General features: G+C 37.2%; 1 protein-coding gene across 2 annotated transcripts; it reads right to left on the bottom strand.

Annotated features, from left to right (window-relative positions):
* Positions 1-1,850: 1,850 nt before the first annotated feature.
* LOC144998818 (translation initiation factor IF3-2, chloroplastic-like) lies at positions 1,851-3,974 on the bottom strand. 2 transcript variants are annotated; one of them, XM_078958552.1, is made up of 8 exons: positions 3,671-3,974; positions 3,333-3,372; positions 3,173-3,232; positions 2,778-2,830; positions 2,606-2,671; positions 2,450-2,522; positions 2,260-2,352; positions 1,851-2,151 (listed from the first exon to the last, which is right to left on the bottom strand). In XM_078958552.1, the coding sequence occupies exons 1-8, from the start codon at positions 3,913-3,915 to the stop codon at positions 2,005-2,007; spliced, it is 777 nt and encodes a 258-aa protein (XP_078814678.1). In that variant the 5' UTR covers positions 3,916-3,974; the 3' UTR covers positions 1,851-2,004. The 2 variants fall into 2 exon arrangements, with proteins under 2 accessions (XP_078814678.1, XP_078814677.1); XM_078958551.1 differs by having other exon boundaries at positions 2,606-2,674; positions 3,671-3,973.
* Between the last annotated feature and the right edge of the window lie 17,423 nt (positions 3,975-21,397).

Genomic DNA, 21,397 nt, shown 5'->3' with positions numbered 1-21,397 from the left:
TGATATGGAACTGTTGTTGGGATTCTCTGAAGAATGTTTTTCCAAACTTCCTATTTATTTTCACAATTTGAAGAGGCATTATCCTGGTACAGTTGCCTATATACAAACAAATTCTAAAGATTGTTTCGAGTGTTGTTTTTATATTATTAGGAACACGGTAGATACGAAAAACTTGTTATTTAATATATAATTATTTGTAAAAAATGTAGAGTGTTTACATGTTCCCTTTAAATATACTGTAGATACGAGCGTTCAAACGTTTTTGTCGTAAAGTCATAATTATGGATGGTGCCCATTTGATGGGTGATTTTAAGGGAATCATATTGCATGCAGTAGCTATGGATGGGAAGAACTAGATAGTGCCCCTTACGCACAAAATATGCAAAAAAGAGAGTGGTCTTACTTAGACATGGTTTCTTGAAAAGTTGTATGAATGCATTGGTGATTGTTAAGATTTGACGTTTGTAACTGATAGGGCCGGTGCAATTCGGGTTAGTATTGAAAATGTTTTCCCACACACTCATCATGACGTGTGTGCTTTTCATCTACTAGGAAACATAGTACACAGGTTTGGGAAAAATGATAAAACAAAAGTATTGTTTTGGAGGCTTGTGAGAGCTTACAAAAGAAATGTATTTGAAGATTTGTGGTATAGATTTATTTCTACTAGGCCGCAAGTAGCGGCGTATCGAAGTGAAACTCCACGTGCTAAATGAACTAGAGCATATTCCCCGTCGAAACGGTACGATTACATGACTTCGAACAATACAAAGTCCATGAATGCTTTATTTGTAGATGCAAGGAAGATGCCTATAATGCCCCTTCTTGAGTTCTTTCATCATCTTTCACATGAATGGTGTAACAAGCGTTGCATCGATGGAGGTATGACTTTAACTTGGCCTTTAATTATGTTGAGTAGTAAATTAATTATATATATATATATATATATATATATATATATATATATATATATATATATATATATTCTTTACAGGGAAACGTTCAACAGTGCTAATGGAGTGTGCTGAAAAAGTAGTTAGGAAAAACGAAGAGCGTATGATAGGATGGTCTGTTTCTGGTGTTTCAGATGCCATATATCAAGTGAATGACTTCAAACATGGTGGCATAGTTGATTTGAGGCAAGAGACTTGTACATGCAAATATTGGAAAGGAACCGGGTTGCCTTGTGGTCATGTTATAATGGTCTTAAAACACTTGAAAAAAACTAACTTTTGACATTTGGCTATAAATGCTTACAAAATGAAAATGTATCGAAGTACATATGAGGATGCGATTTACCCCCTTCTAGAACCGTGTGATTGGGAGATTCATGCTGAGATGATGGTTGTTAAATCCCCAATAATGGATACACGTCAAGCTGGTAGACCGAAAAACAGAAATCGTATCCCGTTACAAGGTGAGGAATATGCAGTAAGAAGGTGTAATAGATTTGATAGTACAACACATAAGACTTTGTGATCGTGTTAGGACCAACACCTTTGTTGTCGTCCATGGAGATGTACCATTTGTTGCAACTGACGCATTTGACGAATTTGCTGCATTCGAAGAAGTTGGTACATTGGATGTCATTTTGTGAAATGATCCCTTTTGGGAATTAAAGATGTGAATTTCATATATATACAAGCTTTACTATATATAAAAAGACAGGTTAAGCAGACTAACAAGTCAGTTATACGGAACTAAGTGAATGTTACAAGATCTTCATACCCAAAGTTTTATCAACAATATCTTTAGAAAACCTATATAAAATCCTATGTGCGAATACAATAAAAAATAAATTCTTGATATAGGCTGTGCTGATTAACAAGCTGAAACACACAAGAAAATAATTATACCAAGGTTACTGCTATTGCTACCAAGAACCAAAATGATTATATAATTATCCGCATAATACATGTTTAGTCCACTAAAACAAACTATACACAATTCAAGAATCTGTTAAAATTTGAGGAATAAAATCAAAATCAAAATCAAAATCTAGAATCATGGTGATACAGAAGCAGATACTTCAGTCCTAATTGACTTTTCTTTCATCTTTGGTGTTTCTTTCTGTTGTAGAAAAGCTTTGTTTGGAATCAACACCAATGTCATGTTCCTGTCCCTAAAGTTCTTGCTCTCCTCAAGCGCTAGCTGCAAATTACAAAACATTATTTAAATCATATTGCTATAATTGTTAAAATTTTCAGAATACAATGTTGTTGTGCAAAAAGACGTAAATGCCCTTGTCATATCACGTACCTCCCCTACGTCATCACGGAAACGTCGTATAAGCTCAATAGCATTTTTTTTGAACTCGTTTTCACGTCCCCTCAAGTTTACTATTAGTTTCACCTGTCAAATTACCAAAAAGTACATGATAAAAAATCATCACATTTCAATTAACAAACACACACACAGATCGCAGGAATTATTTAAAAAAAAAAAAAACCTTGTCGCCATCTTTTAGAAACTTCTGAGCAGCCTTCAAACGCACAGTGTAATCATGCACATCGATGTTGTAACTACCAATAAAAATGAAGATAAAAGTTCATATTGTTTTCAATAATTTATTTGCATAAAGATGTGTAGACTAAATAGTAAATACCCCATTTTAAGCTCCTTTTGATCCATACGAGGATCTCGTTTCTTCTTTTGTTGCTCATATTTATATCTGCTGTGAAATTTGTTGAAAATGATGATAAATATCAAACAGGATTTGGAATTTTAAAAGAGAGAGATAAGTAAAATTACAAATGAAAATATGAGATGCAATTTACTTGTAATCCATCAACTTGACAACAGGAGGATCTGCCTCTCGAGACGTTATAACCTATAAAATTAAAATATTTCTATGTTAAAAAAAAGATTTTACTTATAACAAAAAATAAAGCAAATTTTCTGAAATTTTATGGGTTGCAGATAGAAGACCTATTCAAATATACTACAATCCCATATCTTCTTAGGTCAAAACCATGAGCATCTTTATCTTTTTAAAGTTCAAAGATATATATAAGTCTCTGATATTATATGCTATTTTACTACAAGAACTAGACGTTAACATCAAGATAAGTAGATATGGAGAACATAAAACTGAAACTATAGTTCAAAAGGGATAAGGATAAATTCAAAAGTAATCAAAGCATTAGCATAAGCATACAAACTAAACACATACCAGGTCAAGTTCAGCATCTTCAGCCATCTGAATAGCAGCAGTTTTAGATACTACGCCAACCTACAACAATCATCCAATCAGTCCCAACAGAGAGACAAAGAACATTGATGTAAGAAGAAGATGATGATGATGATGATGATGATGATGCAGAAATACTCACCATGTTTTGGTCCTCATCAAATAGCCTCACAGTACTTGACCTATTTAGAATCAACAATAAGCAGAAAAGAAAGAACACTCACACTTCTAGAAAGAAAAAAAAAATGCAAATTAAGTTTGCTTTGGATGCTTATTGACATAGGTATAAACCTATTTATACACATTTCAAACAAGCAGCCAATTGTTACGAACATAAGTCTTTCAGATTTTTTTTCGCAAGTAGTGGGTAATCATTAAGCATGATTTTAAATTTGACTTCTAAAAGTTACATTTAACTAAAAAATCGTTGAAGTTTGTGGTAAGCGTAGAGTGACGCTCGTTCTGAAATGGTGGTAATACCTGATACTAGCGATATCAATAGCTGGATCGACATCATCAGGCGACTTAGGCCGCCTAAAATCTCCCTGTCTCGAATAACCTCCGCCGCCCCCGCCACCTCCATACCGGCAGGTGATACGACAGCAGCGGGAGATGGAGGAATTAGGGAAGTCAAGGTGGAGATGGGAGAGTTTTGATTGGAAAGCAGAAAGAGAAATTGGTTGTTTGAAAGGTTGGATAGAGCAGCTGGTGGTAACCCCAGCCATTGAATTTCTGCAAAACCGCTGCTTCAGTACGTCGAAAGACACCTCTAATGGCAATACATCATCTTATCCCAGCTTAACGAAGAACATTTAGTTACAATAAGAACCCTGGATTTTCATGGAAGTTGCAATTAAGGACCGTGAAGGTTTTTTTTTTTTTTTTTTGGTGAAAATGTAACGGAACTTGCTTTTGAAAGTGAAATTACCCAAAAAAAATCATTATATTTTTTAGGGTTTTAGTGTTTGGCTTAGCTTTTCAAATCCAAAAGTTCTTTTTGAAAAAGAAAAAAAATGAAAAGATGTTTGGCAAACTTGTTTTGAAAGTTACTTTTACAGTTTTTATATAAGGAAAATCAACTTTTTGGAAAAATCAAGAAATCCTGACTTTTTGAAACTTTTTCAAAAATGACTTTTGGGCTTTTAAAAGCTAATTAACTTTTTTACATCTAGGTAATGAATTTGTTGGACATATTGGTAACTATGTTTTTTACATCTAGGTAATGAATTTGTTGGACATGTTCACATATGATCATTATTACCTGCTGTAGCAGGTTACATCCGATGATAATGATCATATGTGAATACTTCCAGCAAGTTCATTACTTAGATGTGTAAAAAAAATAGTTACTTGAATACAAACAAAACGAAAAGTAATAGTAAATTACACGAATGGTCCTTGTGGTTTGAGGGAATTTTTGTGTTTTGTCCCTAACTTATTTTTTAACACCTATCGTCCCTACTGTTTATTTTTGTTGCGCACTTGGTCCTTATCTTAACTAAAAATAATATTTTGCCCTTATTAATTTATTTTTTTAATTAATTTTCTAATGTATGCATTTATTTTTTATATATTTAAAAAAAATAGCCCTACATATTTGTATCTCCTCACCGTAAATCTGAAACCACATTTGAGAAATTTAATCTGGATCCCATCGGTTACCATCCTATCTCTCATCCTTCTCAACTTTTATTTCCTTTTAGTCTTTAGTGACATCAACGTCTTCATCATCCCTTATTTTTTCGGTCCTTCAACTCTGGCGATCCAATGTCACAACCCACTAATTATGAAGAGGCAGTGGGTTGTGGTGTTGGTTTGCCAAAGTTTTTATGATACATTGATCTTGGGTATATTTGTATTTGATACTTGATTTGATGTGGTTTTGGTCGAAAACAATGGTTTCTTTTAAGTTAAAAATGAAAAAAAAAAATTGTTGTGATGTTTGAAATGTTACAAGTTGATATCAGAGCCTTGGTTTGAGAGAATTGGATGAGCGTTCGTGTGAATTCAGACTCAAACTAAGGATATGTAAGGTTTTTAAAATAATTGTCAAATTGAATTCAAATTGTTTTCAAAAGCAACCCATAAAGGAGGAGATGTGTACGATCAGCTGAAGAAAGAAAATATACCCCAAGTTACCACATTGTTATTTGTTATTAATGATTATGATAGAACTGCATGTTAGTGATAGGCTAGGGATCTTCAGGGATTGCATGATGGAATTATGTGATATATGATTCCTGATAGTTTGGGAGGACTTTTTGTATGTTAAATGAAATTGACATCATTACTGTAGTTGTTTAGTGTGTGCGTCATAGCTATACATAACTAAGATCTTATAGCCTGAGAATGTTTGATTTAGCCTTATTTATTGTTCTTGTCTGATAAAGGGCTTAGGGTAAGGTCAAGTATTTGAATGTTTATAGGATCCATTGTTATGTATGATTAACATGCACGAGTGGCAACAGGGCTGGTGGAAGTTTCATGAGTGAGTATGTGTAGGTAACAGGATTGTTAAGGAATGATTAGCTACTATTGAGATATCGAGGATATAATGTATGCATATCCTAGTTGTGAATTTGTTGGCGGGTAGTTTGTGATGATACTTGGAACCAATACGGGTAGGTGTGGAAGGTAGTATGGGCTCGTACTACTGGAAGCACATGACCCGTATGCATAAAAAAGAAGTCACAAACCCCAAGGGTTTAACATCTCTGTGATGATTGTATAGTATGAATGGTGACATTTTCTGATGTATCTATTGGTTCTTTTTCAGTATGGTGTTCATGAGAGGATCTGGAGAGAGTGGTCGGGATAGGTCGTGGTTGACTAAGGATTAGATTCGTGAGATGATTACTACTGATGTGGCTATTACGATACAGAGTTCTATCCCAGATCTATTTGGATCTATCAAGACCACCATGATTGAGGTATTTTATGAGGGTTATACTGCATTGACTGAGGTTGTTGCTACTACAGCCACAGGGGTTCGAGGGGAGAAAGCTTTCCAGTACCAGGACTTCGACAATACGAAGCCCCCGGAGTTTGATGGGGTCAGGGACCTAATTGTAGTGATGATGTGGTTATCTGACGTGGATAGTTGTTTCTTCACATGCTCTTGCCTTGATGACCAGAACGTCAAGTGCTCCCTAAACCTTCTCAGATTGGGGGCGAAGGATTGGTGGAGATTGGTGACTAGTGCTTACACTCTTGAGCAGAGAGTTGTTGTTACTTAGGAGCATTTCTTGAAGATGTTCCATGCGAGATACACCCCTTTGGTGGAGATGGAGAGGTTGGACCAAGAGTATTTGGATTTGAGGCAGACTACTGAGATGGTGACAGAGATACCAAGATGTTTATTAAGAGGGCTCTTTTTTGCCCTAAGTTTGCTGCCTTGGAGAAGGCTCAAATGACCCGGTACTTGAGCATGCTCAAGGCAGATATTCTGCAGCTTGTGCACACCCAACGTTATGCTTCCCTCGCTGAGCTTTAAGATGATGTGAGGAGGCGGAGAGATTGAGATAGAGATTAAGGTAAAGGAGTTGATACAAGCTCCTATTCAGTCACAGCCTGCAACAAAGCAGTTCAAGCCTGCTGATTTGATACATGGGGGACAGAGGGGACGCACTTGTGGGAAGTGCAACAAGGTTCATGAGGGTGCTTGTCGATCATCATCATATGGATGCCACAGATGTGGCAGGGAGGACCACATTACGATAGATTATCATCAGCATGCCCCTCCATCGAGCAGCAAGATCTATTATCATATGAGGGCCAACTCTCCATTACTCGTAACTAGACGGGTGCAGGCTCCAACACCAGCTACACTGAGGATCATCGATGGATGCCAGGGTAGGGGGAGCCCCCGAGGGCTCGAGTTCGTGCTTTCCAACCCACTACAGAGGAGGTCAGGGTGGCGCCAGACGTCATTACTGGTATGTTTCCATTTATCATTGCTTGATCTTGAGCTATTTGACTCGAGTGTGAGTCGGTCCTTTGTATCTCGTGAGCTAAGCGTTCTCCATGTCAGCGATCCAGCGGCGGCTAGCAATAGGGTCCTTAACCCCAAAGAAATCAGGCGCTCCACACGCCTTGAACTCCCAGAACGAGGGAGTTCGAGCCCCAATCTGTCCTAAGAAAATCTCGGCTCGAAATGACCTGATTTGCTCCTCCATGATCTCCATAATTCCCTCCTTAACAGTACCGAAAATCACTGGGGTAGCGTTAAGAATGTCGTGAGTAACCTCGGCTGCGATGAGCTCACGTAACCTCTCATTAATCGGCTCGACGCCTGAACCTGAACCCGAACCAGATCCCTATCCTAACCTGAACCTCCCCGTGTAGTCATCACTATCCTCTAACTGAAGATACAACATAGAAAATAATCGATAAAAAGGTTTGAGGGGACTTCTCCTCACGGGTCGCCTTGGAGTCTCTAGGTCTGCACTCATCTCGGGTACAAATCCTGTGCTTTTGGTAGTATGGGCCCAATACTACCATCCACACCTACCTATACCTTCCTCGAGATCAAGCATGATTCCTCCAATTCACCTAACTATATTAAATAACACAACTCAAACAACACAGCATATATATATATATATATATATATATATATATATATATATATATATATATATATCCTAGACTCTTCTAGGATTTCTCAATCCTCACAAAACCATAAACATCATTCAACACTATAGGTTGCCTTATGCATGCAATTTAACATATCAAGCATACTAATCATAACACATAAGCATGGGTAAATGGGGAAACACTTACTTGAGCTTAGTTGATCGCATGCATTGCACTTACCCTTTTTACTTAAGAAAAACCTTTTTTAGAAAAAATCAATTCATTTTCTTTTTAAAGATTATCATTCCTCAGTTTGAGTTCTGACACACCGGAGAGTGTGCCTGAATCCCTCACACCAAGGCTCTAATATCAACTTGTAATAGCCCAAAAACCCAATAAAAATTTTTCATTTTCATTTACAAATTACAGTCATAATTTGTTTCCAGAATCCATTACAAAATAAAGATGTTAAATTATCAGAGTAACAACATCAGTAAGTGCGGAAATAGTGGAGCGTGAATGTTAAGCCATCAAGTCGGGCCCTTCCCTTTGGTACTGGAAGTACCTTAAACCACAATACAAACTGTAAGCAAAAGCTTAGTGAGTTCCCCACAAACACCACATACATACACACAACTGTCATGGGCTACCCCCATGGTCTTTTCCCTGGAATCCCATCGGCTACCCCCATGGTCTAATTGATGGGTTTTGGTCATAAGACATCCTATGTGCTCATACAAACCCTAATGCTTGGATCTAGGTTTCTCTATTGTACATGCTTTGAATCCAAGACTATAAACCCTAATTCTAGCATACAAGTAATCATATTAATATGTAATTAGGTTTAAGATCATACCTTGATTGTTATGTAGCAATAACAATCCTAATTCCTCCTTGAATTTGCTTTGAAAGGCTTAGAGTCACAAGTGTCACTCCTCTAATGGCTTACAAACACCATAAGCAAGTGGAGAAGGTATAAAGAGAGAGGTGAGAGGTTAGAATTCGTATCTAGGACTTCTTGGGAAGGGATACACGAATTCATGACCCTAGGGGTGTTTATATAGGTGTAGAGATAGGGTTTCAGTCATTATCCTTATCTAGTTGATTATCCATTAAGCAACCAATAAGATAATCCTTGAATCCTTATCATACTCGAATTCTAAGGCTTTCCAACCTTAAATTCGTCCACCATACAAATAAGATAATCCTTACCTTATTTTGTAACTATCACATAATTACAAATCAGCCCCTCTAGTTTAATTAATTACATTTGATCACAAAACTAATTCTTAATTAATTATTGACCAATATTAATTAAACAAATATGATTTCTCCTTTAATATATTATTCTTATAACATATTAATAAATCATATTATTCTCTCTCTCTTTATTCATTTCTCCAATCAAGTTGCTTTGGTGAAGGCAACCCAAAAGGACCATGCACCATCGGGTCAAGTACATACCAAAATAGTTATGGACTTAGACACTAATCCAACAGTCTCCCACTTGGATAAGTCTAACAACTATTCTGCGTATGACTTTAGATCCCGATCTGCAATCGTAGCTTTCCAAAGCTGCTGTCAACTCTGATCATATCAGATTCGCGTGTCCTTAGATAAGGGATCATATATTCCTCCATTCTAGATATCGTATGAGATATGATTTCAAATCATTCTCTTTGTACTATATCTCGATTTCCGATTTATGACGACAGACTAATTGAACAAATCAAATTAGCCCTAGCCCGGCCGAGCATTTACGTATGTAATCACTAAACCATCGAGGGGCCCAAAGATATCGCTTTTATCCTACCTTGGATAAAAGGAACAGATAAACTTTGATACAATGCTTGCTTGCACTCACTAACCAAATCACACACAACAATATGTTTTATAACACCAAGTTACTAGTGCGTTTACATATTATCAATGTGCAACCGATTCGCAAGATACAACTCACACATCTCGGTTTCAAGAATATAAGATGTTATCGTGTCACCAATCACTCGTAATACAATTCATGGAGTGATCCAAGTGAGCGTGGGTTTAATCCAATGCTCAAATCATATTCATAAGCACTCATGAACGTTGCAGCAAACATTTGCTTATGTCTAATACTCTTTTAGACAATCCACACACCAATTCACGACAGTCTTCATTCATACCTACTTCCAACATATGAACGATTGTGGCCCGTTTGAATAATTCGATTATTCTTAATAAACTCAATTATTCTGGAAGTCAAAACATGCAAGGTGAAACACAAGAATAATACTAATCCCATATGGCCTCAAACCTTTGAGTATAAACAAAACACGTTTTATTTATCACCATATCGATTACTCATTATTTATCGTTTCGGGTAATCAACTTCTTACTTGAATTCCAACACTTGTCCCATGCTCCTAGCATGCACACAATGTTTATATATGGTTCTTACTTTTGTGAAATAGACAAATTGAACACATTTCCAATCATTCTCATTTTACAACTCCAAATCCATTTTCTTAAGTGTAAGAATATCAAATTCTTGTTACTTATAGAATATACTAGATTCTAACACTTTATGCAACGATCCTTTCGTAATGTCACTGCATCAAAGTCACAAAGACTATTGCCAATGATATTACAAAGTCCTCTAACGTAGATTGTTACAAGAAAATTCCCTAGATATGATGTCTCTCTCTCAAAGTACATTCCTTTGAACATCCTTTTGCATAAAAGTTTCTAATCTAGTCATAGATTTTCAATATTTACTTCCCAATATGGACACGCTTCCATATTTTCCATATGACAACTCATTTCTTAATAGAATCTTATCTTATTCGTAATGATTTCGATATTGTCCATCCAATATGGAAACATTTCCATAATTTCCAATACTATACTTCCAACTACTCACAAGCGACCAATCCTCGTCGAACTTTGGATTGTCCTTTGATAGTTGTTTAATTATTTTAGTCAAAACCGATTCTAGTCCCTTTTCCCTCTAAATGCACTAGACATTTGGAAAATCTTAGAATGGTCAAATATTAAATCATTTGCAATCGATCCTATACTCGAAGTGTATGGGATACGACGCATAATGTTTTATTTGCTATGTTCTCAAAATTCGAATTGTGAAGAGGAATGCCGTAATCATAATCGAAACTTTAAGAACACACTATGCACCTTTGACTAAATTTATTAACATTCCACAACCTAATCCTTTAGATTTGAAATGAAGCATAATATTCTCTCCCTTAATTATAGCAACACAACCTTTCAACTCTTACAACTTTGCAAAGTATGACTCTTGTTTTCTATAATTAATATTGCCAACTATGCAATACTTGCCTTAATAATCATACAATCATAACATTTATGCTCCCACTATCATGATGATTATTATGAAACATAACACTTATGCTCCCACTAGCTTTGACATGTATTAATAAACATCTTAACTTTCAAAAAAACAATACTTATTGAATTTCTTAAGTTCATGTTTCTAATACTTAGTGCTTTGATAATCTTTATCAAAGCTTCTTGAACTTATACACTTTTGCCTTAGATAGTTCATATGTGTGTCTTAACAATTAAGACTAATTGCCAAACCTCACAATTCAAATTATGGAAAGGGATGCCGTAACCATGATCGAATTCGAGAATGCAATTTTACAATCACTATCTTTTAAAATCTTTCTTAGTGAAAGCATTTCCTCACAATCATTTTCATGAAGGAGGAAATCTTATGACACTTAGATTTAAACGGTGTATGTGTTCCTATCCATGTGAATTTGTTAAAACCAAAGTTTACGACAAATTCAAACTCATATGGATCGAACTTCCTTAATCTTGATTTCTTGCCTTATGGTAGCACAGCTGCCCACCACGTCTTCCAAGTAGTTAAGCATCTCACCTTTTTCCTATCAATGTACCTTTCATTGATCAAGGTCCTTTCCTTTTACTCATTCAAATGAGAACTCATAGGACTCACATGCATAATTAACTCGATTGGATTGGCACAGAAACAAAATAATGTCTTCACGATAGGTTGTAAACCTCAAATCGTGTGCTAGTGATGATCAATAAGGTTTATTTGATTTGTTCTTGAAACCTTTCAAGACCATTAAGACTCCCACTGACTCCTTGACATATAAGATTCTTTTGTCAATAAACATTTCTTGACAAACAAATATTCAAGAGTTAGTGTAGTTTTTATCAAAACACTTCACAAATTGGTCCTAGTTGGTCTTTTGTCTTATCCAAAACATCACAACTTTCCACATTTGATGAATGTTATAAAACTTTAATGCTTTTCACTCAATGTCACAATCTTGACTTTAAGACTTGTTTTGGAACGAAGTATGATTGACTTCTTGATTTGACCATTTCTTCAATCTTTGATTCCTCTTCTTGGACATACAATTGTACCAAGACTCACTTAGAGGATCAATTGAGATATGGTTCTTAATCATTAAGACCTATCATAAAGCATAAAAGCTACTCTCCCTTCTTCTTAGAATGGAGAAACTCTTATCTTTCTGCCTATTTGATTCTTCTTATTCGTTTTGCTATTGATCTAAACCCTTTAATCAATTCAAAATTACACTTAATCTTGTAAGTATAATCATATTTACTAAACCTTTAGTAAATCATGACGAATATCTTTGTTACTCTTATGGTGAACTTGATCAACACACAACTTTGTGTACTCGATCTCCTAATCCTTCACTTGACACTTTGTCAATGAATTAGTCTAATTTCCAAATACGAAATTTCTCATTCATCATGCAACCAAGTTGAGTGATTCCAAATTTCTGTCCAATTGAAACTTGGGCGATGGGAAACTCTCCCTATTTGGTAAATTCTTGACATTTCCATAAATAACATAACTAAGAATCATATCCACTCGTTGTAGAAATATGCAAACATCAATTTTCATAACGATTTCATTGCAAGGAAGTAAACAAATAAATAAGTCAAACAAAATTTATTTTATTTATAAAAGCAGCGGAAAAACATTTGTCCTTACAATGCAAAATTTATTGAAAACTATGTAAAAAGAAAATTTCTTACAACTCTATCATAACTATCTAAGCTCAAAATCCAATCTTCAAGTCCATGAGATCGAGATCCATCTCTTGTGATTAGATTCATCTTGCTCTCTTATCAAGCTTCCTTTCTTTTCACCGATCCTTCAAAACATTCAAATGCAATCTTATCACATCATGTATTAAGAATCAATGAATAGGAACTTAATGGAGTTAGATAGTGGATTCTTACCTAAAGCGTAGTCATACTTTTGACTCTCCCATCTCTTAGATCTCTTAGGTAAATAGGGCAACTTCGTCTCCAATGCCCCCTCTCTTGGCAATAAAAGCAAATTGACTCCTATGGAACAACATATGGAACTACTTCAGACATCGCCTCTCTCTTATGATCAAACTTTTCGATCATTGCATGTTTTTCATTGCCAGTGTCTATATCCATAGAGGTCTTGAAGGCAGATTCACCAATCAACTTTTCTTTTCTATTGCGCCAAACCATTGTTGATTCAGCAGCAATAAGCATGTAGGTGAGATCTATAAGTGTCACGTCGTGGTTCATCATATAGTACTCTCTTACGAACTCACTATACGAGTTAGGAAGTGACTGAAGAACCCAATCAACAGCCATCTCTTCACCGACAATGGATCCCATCATTCTTAATCTATCAATGTGTGATTTCATCCCTAAGACGTGTGCACACACCGACTTGCCCTCTTTATGTTTACTTGCCAAAAGGGCTTGATTGATATTGAACCTTTCAATTTTACAATCTTGTGGGTTAGGGAGAATAATTGGAGGAGGAGGAGGAAGTGAAGCATGATTCCTTGTTCCTCGATCGAATCGTGGAATATCATCTTCATGTGGAATGCTTGTTCCACGGGATTTGAGAAGACCATAGTTGTCGAACTTTGACATCGGGACAAAAACGAATTCAAATTAGTTGATTGATTGAGTCCTTGGTAAATCACCCAAATGAAATTCCAAGGCTAGGACCCAACACAATATCTTACAACTCGGGAGAGGGATGCCGTAACCCAAATTGCAGAACATTTTAAGGTAAGTGAATGACGATTCACTAATTTCCACCATGAAAAACGAAAAAGAAATTTAAGTTTTAAATCTATGAAAACTCCTAAATCCTTTGAGATTCATTGAACATTTCAATGGCATGTTTAAATCTCGATATGCCCCTCTTGTTTGTGACTGGGATGCCGAGGATCACAAAGCGGGTGTGAATAACCATGCAAACTACATGGTGCCCTCACATGTTACAATCACCTATTCGATGTGCCGGTAAACCACACACGCTCCACCGAACTATGACAAACATTGAGTCACCCTTTGCTACCTTTGCTCAGAACCATTTAGTGTGCCGGTAAACTACACACGCTCCACTAACGTCTTCGCAAGGGCACAAAGTGTAATTTCATGGAATTGCATCAATTCACTTTTGCCTAAGTAACTAAGATTGGGAATTTGAAAAACATTTAGTTACTTTGTATTTCATTATACTTATAATGGAAGGTTTCGTCCTATCCTACCCGTTCGGCTAACGACCCTCCACTAGTCAAAAGTGCGGTGGGTAAGAGTGGATACCCATTCAATCGCCATTTTATAGGCAATTTCCTTAAACACCCCTTATAGACCAGCTTCGTGAATGAGGCCTACTAACGGTAAGACTGACTTTTACTCATACATATATATAATGTTAAACCTTTAATGTTATATATGTAGTATAGGGTGTATTTTACACTTTTAAAATACTATATGGTTAACTTTAACAATTACACTTTTAATTAAATTAAAAGGTTAACCTAAACTTTTATGGATTTATTAAACCTCTTTTAATTATACTCCTTAATTAATTAATAAAACCATAAGGGTGTGATTTGAACTTTTCAAAACATTACTAGGGTTTTAGAATTTAACATTTCTAATTAAACCTTTAATCAACTTTTAAATTCCAAAACTTGAGGGCAAATTTTGAAACCTTTTTCAAAACATTAGGGTTTTAACTATTTAAATTTCAAAACTCCAAAACCTTTGGGTTCAAATTTAAACTATAAAACCTAAAGGGGAAAATATGAAACCTTTCATAACAACAAGGATCAAATAACAAATAATTTTAAATTAACATTTAATCACATAATTATCCATATTTTATTTATTTAATGATTTCTTGCAAAACAATTTATCAATTTACTCAAAATAATTAATCAATTATCTTATAAGGAAACAATTATCTTGTTAATTGATAATTATCTTTAATTAGATCAAGAATATAGTCATATATATCATAAAATCGGATTTATATTGATCTAACATGATAAGGTAACTATCCATATGCAAAAACAGCAAGAAATCCCGAGATAAGCATTATCTGACGAGTTGACTCGTCGAGTCAGGCATGGACTCGTCGAGTCTGCATGGACTCGGCGAGTTCAGCCATGGACTCGGCGAGTCCAGCCTCCACAATCCAAAAAATCGAATTTTTCAGTTATACAATGCATCAATACAATTGAAACCAAGCTAGGCTCTAATACCACTGATGGGTTTTGGTCATAAGACATCCTATGTGCTCATACAAACCCTAATGCTTGGATCTAGGTTTCTCTATTGTACATGCTTTGAATCCAAGACTATAAACCCTAATTCTAGCATACAAGTAATCATATTAATATGTAATTAGGTTTAAGATCATACCTTGATTGTTATGTAGCAATAACAATCCTAATTCCTCCTTGAATTTGCTTTGAAAGGCTTAGAGTCACAAGTGTCACTCCTCTAATGGCTTACAAACACCATAAGCAAGTGGAGAAGGTATAAAGAGAGAGGTGAGAGGTTAGAATTCGTATCTAGGACTTCTTGGGAAGGGATACACGAATTCATGACCCTAGGGGTGTTTATATAGGTGTAGAGATAGGGTTTCAGTCATTATCCTTATCTAGTTGATTATCCATTAAGCAACCAATAAGATAATCCTTGAATCCTTATCATACTCGAATTCTAAGGCTTTCCAACCTTAAATTCCTCCACCATACAAATAAGATAATCCTTACCTTATTTTGTAACTATCACATAATTACAAATCAGCCCCTCTAGTTTAATTAATTACATTTGATCACAAAACTAATTCTTAATTAATTATTGACCAATATTAATTAAACAAATATGATTTCTCCTTTAATATATTATTCTTATAACATATTAATAAATCATATTATCCTCTCTCTCTTTATTCATTTCTCCAATCAAGTTGCTTTGGTGAAGGCAACCCAAAAGGACCATGCACCATCGGGTCAAGTACATACCAAAATAGTTATGGACTTAGACACTAATCCAACACTAATATCCAGGTGTCATGGGCTACCCCGATGGTCTTTCATACAAGTGCCATGGGATACCCCCGAGTTCTTTCAGACAAGCAAACACATAGACAACTATCATTTTACATAACAAGTAATGGAATGGCATTAGTGTCTTCGACCCATGGATATAGTGAGGAGACTCACATCAGACTACTGAATCTCACAACTAAATCACTTGTTGCTGGTCTACTAACACTTCCCGTACTATCAACATAAAATAACACCCAATTTATAATTTGATCCCGACCCACACTAAAAATCCAACTATGGTAAAAGACCTATTTACCCTTTACATAACTTAGTCCAAGTCTAAGGCCCAGTTCACCACTCAAAAAGTTCCTGATCATAATTGACTAGTAACATCCCAATTATGGCCCGATCTTCCAATGTGGGCCCAAAACCCCTCACGGGCTTAAATCCTAGGGTGCCCAAAATAGAAGTCTAATGTCCAAACTAGGCCCAAAGTCAACAATCCAGCTCCTACAGTTAGCCCCCATGTCATGACCAACCCATGGTCATGTGGTGAGTACCAGCTCGAACCAGTCCCAACATAACGAGTCGACTTAGATCATCAGTGTGATTCCAACCCTTATAATGTCGTGACCATACCCTGGGTCACGTTGTGACCAAATCTGGACAAGATAGTCGTGATCGATAGTATTCTCACGATGTGATAGGCTTAGTCCTCATGTCGTGAGATCTGTTATGGCCAGCCTTGAGCATTAAGCTCTTAATCCTTTCAGCCATAGCATGGGACTTTCCAGTGGGTCTTTTCTAATCCAAAGTATCATAAAAATCGTAGCTTTTCAGTCATGCATGTCCAATGCATGACCCAAACTCCTACTAGGTCAGAATTTGGAAAAATGAGATCTAAACTCATACTTAGAGTCTCAAACCATGCCAAAACCCAGATCCAAGGACTATTTTACGTAGAATGTTCAATGATCCATAAAGTTGCCAACTTTATGGATCTTAAGCATGGGATCCAACACAAACACGTAAAAAGGGGCTCATAACTTAGATCTAGAAATCTATAGGTAGAAAGGTTCAAGCTTTAAGACTTACAATGGTCCAAAAGCTCCAAGAGACTGCAAAGCAGCTGCCCAAAATGCCAAGAGGTTGCACAACCAAGGTCTTCTTTCACTTTTAAGGACCAAAACCACCGATAATGCTTCAAGGATCTCAAAAATGGATAAGGACTCTAAGGGAGGTAGATTTAGGGTTTCCAGAAGGTAGAGGAATGCATGAAGCTAGTGAGGGGCAACGTTAGTCCATTCATTCCCTTAAATATCTAAAATATTAGGTTTTAGTCATTCTGTGAATCTCACATCGTGATCCCTTTTACTCTCACATCGTGAGAGTTAAATTTACGATTCAACTAGTCAATGGACCTTCACGATTTGACCAACATACTTATGTCGTGACCTCTAGCCTAAACAATAAATTAAAAGTGAAGTACCTCAAATCAACATCAGAGTGTTACAACTCTCCCCCACTAGAATCAGACTTCGTCCCCAAAGTCTGTTGATGCAAACAATTATGGATAGTGCTCCCTTAATTTGGACTCCGCCTCCCACGTCCACTTAGAGCCCTTTCGGTGTTTCCATTAAACCTTCACTAGTTTCACTACCTTGTTGCGTAGAGTCTTAGTTTTCCTGTCGAGAATTGCAATAGGCTTCTCCACATAATTTAAGCGTTCATCCACCTGAATATCATATAACGATATCACCACTGACTCATTGGCTACACACTTCTGTAATAGTGACATGTGGAAGGTGTTATGGATTTGACTGAGCTCATCTGTAAGGTCTAGCCTGTAAGAAACCTTGCCAACCCGGGCAGTAATCCTTAAGGGACCGATAAATTGGGGACCCAACTTGCCCCGATTCTGAAACAGGATGACACCTTTCCAAGGTGAAACCTTTAGCAATACCAATTGCCCCACCTGAAACTCAAGGTCTGAACGAAGTCAGTTAGCATAACTCTTTTTTTGACTATGTGCGACCCACAACTTGTCGCACACCAACTAAATCAACTTTCTGGCCTTAAGAACCACCTCGGTGCTTCCCATTACCGGGTGTCAGACCTCACCCCAACAAACAGGGGTCCTATACCTCCTTCCATATAGTATCTCAAATAATGTTCGATCAATACTTGCATGATTTTGATGTTGTAGGAGAACTCTGCCAGTAGAAGGTAAGTATCCCAACTCCCTCCGAAATCTAGCATGCAAGCTCGAAGCATATCCTGGAATGTATGCATTGTACGCTCGCTCTGGCCATTGGTATGAGTGTGGTATGTTATACTAAAATGCAACTGTGTACCCAACTCCTCATGAAACTTCCTCTAAAATCTGGAAGTGAAACGGACATCCCGGTCCGTGACCACAAAAACTGGCACCCTATGTCAAACAACGACCTCCCAGACATAAATATCTGCTAACTTCTCTGCGGATATGCCTCTACAATCGGGATGAAACATGCAATCTTGGTTAATATGTCCATGATGAGGCAGATAGAATCAACACCGTGCTCCATCCAAGGCAAATGTGTGATGAAGTCCATGGTGATCTCCTCCCACTTCTAAATGGGAATAGGTAACAATTGCATCTTGTCATGGGGTCTCTGGTGCTTGGCCTTGACTTTACTGCAAGTCAAACACCACTCAACAAACAAAGCTATCACCCTCTTCATGCAGGGCCACCAATAACTCAACCTCAAATCTCGGTACATATTCGTGGGCCCCGGATGGATAGAAAACTTTGATTTATGTGCCTCCTTTGTAATGGTCTGTCTTACCCCACCTCATGCCAGAACCCAAACCTTGCCACACTGCGTCAACAACCCCGACTGTCTCTTACAAACAAAGGAATTTGTACTCTAATTCGCTCTGTCTTCCATTTTCTCTTATTTAACCCCTTCACCTAGGACTTCTTGATCAAATCCATCAAATGTGAAGTGACAATCATTCTTAATCAGGTATCCTGAATAGATGTGCTTGCCGTCTTGTGGCTCAAAGTAATGGCCACCACATTGGCCTTCCCAGGGTGGTACAATATCTCACAATCATAATCTTTCACCATGTCCAACCACCTCCGCTTCCTCATATTCAAATTCAACTGATCCCTCAAATATCTCAAACTCTTATGGTCGGTGTAGATAATACATCAGACCTCGTACAAGTAGTGCCTCCATATTTTTAGGGAAAACACCACCGCCCCTGTCATGCGTGGGGTAATTTGCCTCATGAGGCTTCAGCTTCCTCGAGGCGTAAGAAATCACATGCCCTCTTTGCATAAGGGCAACTCCCAATTTGAAATAGAAGCATTGCAATAAACCATAAAATCATCTAATTCCTTAGATAATGCGAGAATCGGGGCCTTGCACAATCTCTGCCTCAGAGTCTCGAAGGCCAACTGCTGATTCAGACCCCACTGAAAGGTTGGGAAATCTCAGAGATCTTCAACTAAAATTCAGGATTCTCTTGGGATTTGGTTGATCCTTATATGGAATATCATCCTATGTGTATTATTCATTCCAGGGTCAGAGATGGTTGTACCTGGCTATGTCGGTTTGAATTATGGGTTGGTTTCCAAATCAATGGGTGGGAGTTCGAACCCTAAGTAGGGGAGAACTGAGTATTCTACTTGGAGGATCATCGATATGTCCAGGTTCGTGGTATTGAGAAAATGGTTTTTAGGGATCTACAGTGCGAGTATGTGGGATCTCTATTCAGGGTTTGGTCAAGAGAGGGGTATATAGTAGGTGTCGATCAGATGTATGTGTTCGGAGACACATGAGTTGTCCCTCAGCAGAAAGTGATTGGTCAAGGAGCTCATTGCAACTATTTGTTCCTTTTAGGGGCGCCAATGAATGGATGAGGAGTCATTAGGACCATTCAAGTTGAGTATCGATTGTAGAGGGAAATTGTTAGCTCGTTGCATAGATTTATAATTATATTATAGCTTGGTTAGAGGTCGACCGGGGAATCAGTTATGGAATTGGGTACATTGAGATCCGCATGGGTTTTGGTTCATTAGAGCTAATATCAATGCGTCCTCGGCTATTGGTCGCATCGTGCGTCATTCATCGAAGGGTCTCAGGAAGTTTCGAGTTGTGGCAGTTGAAGTTCTATGGATGTGTCAACCTATCATCAAGACTAGTATATTTTATGCTCCTTTTGTCTTTGGGTATGTTTACCCTTAATGTTGGTGTGGAATTTTGGTTCATAGTAGGCTCAGGCTTTGGTAACATTCAAGACCCTTGGAAGTCTTCTCGAGCTAGTTGCGTGATGGTGGAATCTGTTCAGCCTCGATCAATTATGGGATCTTGTTTCAGCTGATCTTGAGGATGTATATTGTAAATGATAGAGTCTTGTCATTTCGATAAGTCTCTGGGATTTCTGCTCTTTTTGGATGAGTTTGTGGGTCCTTGAAAGATGTACAATGTGGTAATTCATTATGGATATTATCGAGAGGGGTGTTAGTAGGCTGGACAAGATAACATTGGAGCACTTGGTTCGAGTTATATGTATGGGGCTTTTGGGTTATAACCTTTGAATTGGTTCAAGAGTACGACCATTTATCCTATTCTCGGGACGTGTGCGACTATGATTTCGTAGGGTTTTTTGTTAGTAATAGTTGTTCTTTGAAAGTAATTGTGTGTGGTAAGAGGGTATGGCATTAGTGTGCTCGGTTATTGTTGAGAAAGATGTTGCTTAGGTCCCTACAAAATGATGGAATTAGGTGAGTATCTTTAGGCCATGGGGTGTTGGTAGAATGATGTAATATCGCCAAGATCGGCGTAATAGCGGGAGCATTCTAGACATAGGTTGTCGACCCAGTGATCACGATTGTTGATTTCTTCTTATTATGGTACTTATGGTATTGGTGCATTGATGGAAGTCGAGAGGCACACAAATCAGTTGGTTTAGATAAATGAAACAGTTAAAGGTTGTGGGGAGTATCAGTCATATATGAGAAAATCTCTACGACATGTTTGCATTATAATTCCCGTTTGTTCGCAAACTATTTTTTTGGGGTTGATCATCAAGGTTGGGAACCGAGTGTGATATAACACCTGGTTCTTGGTACGTATTTTTAAATTAAGTATTTTGCATTTTGGCCTAGGACTCGGCGAGTTGGTGGCCCAAATCATCTAGTAGAAGCAGTTTGGACACGGGAGTTAAGTGGCTGACTCAGCGAGTTAGAGACCGCTCTCGACGAGTCCGT

The sequence above is a fragment of the Lactuca saligna genome, chromosome 5, assembly GCF_052625555.1.
Source record: "Lactuca saligna cultivar CGN05327 chromosome 5, ASM5262555v1, whole genome shotgun sequence".
Classification (NCBI taxonomy): domain Eukaryota; kingdom Viridiplantae; phylum Streptophyta; class Magnoliopsida; order Asterales; family Asteraceae; genus Lactuca; species Lactuca saligna.
This window is presented reverse-complemented; position numbering and strand designations above follow the sequence as displayed.

Bases quoted from the DNA above. Each gene is read 5' to 3' on its own strand.
- LOC144998818 (XM_078958551.1), bottom strand. From the start codon at position 3,915: ATGGCTGGGGTTACCACCAGCTGCTCTATCCAACCTTTCAAACAACCA. The intron at 3,233-3,332 runs GTGAGTATTTCT...TGATTGTTGTAG, and splicing joins TTGATGAGGACCAAAACATG to GTTGGCGTAGTATCTAAAAC. The intron at 2,353-2,449 runs GTTTTTTTTTTT...GTAATTTGACAG, and splicing joins TTCTAAAAGATGGCGACAAG to GTGAAACTAATAGTAAACTT.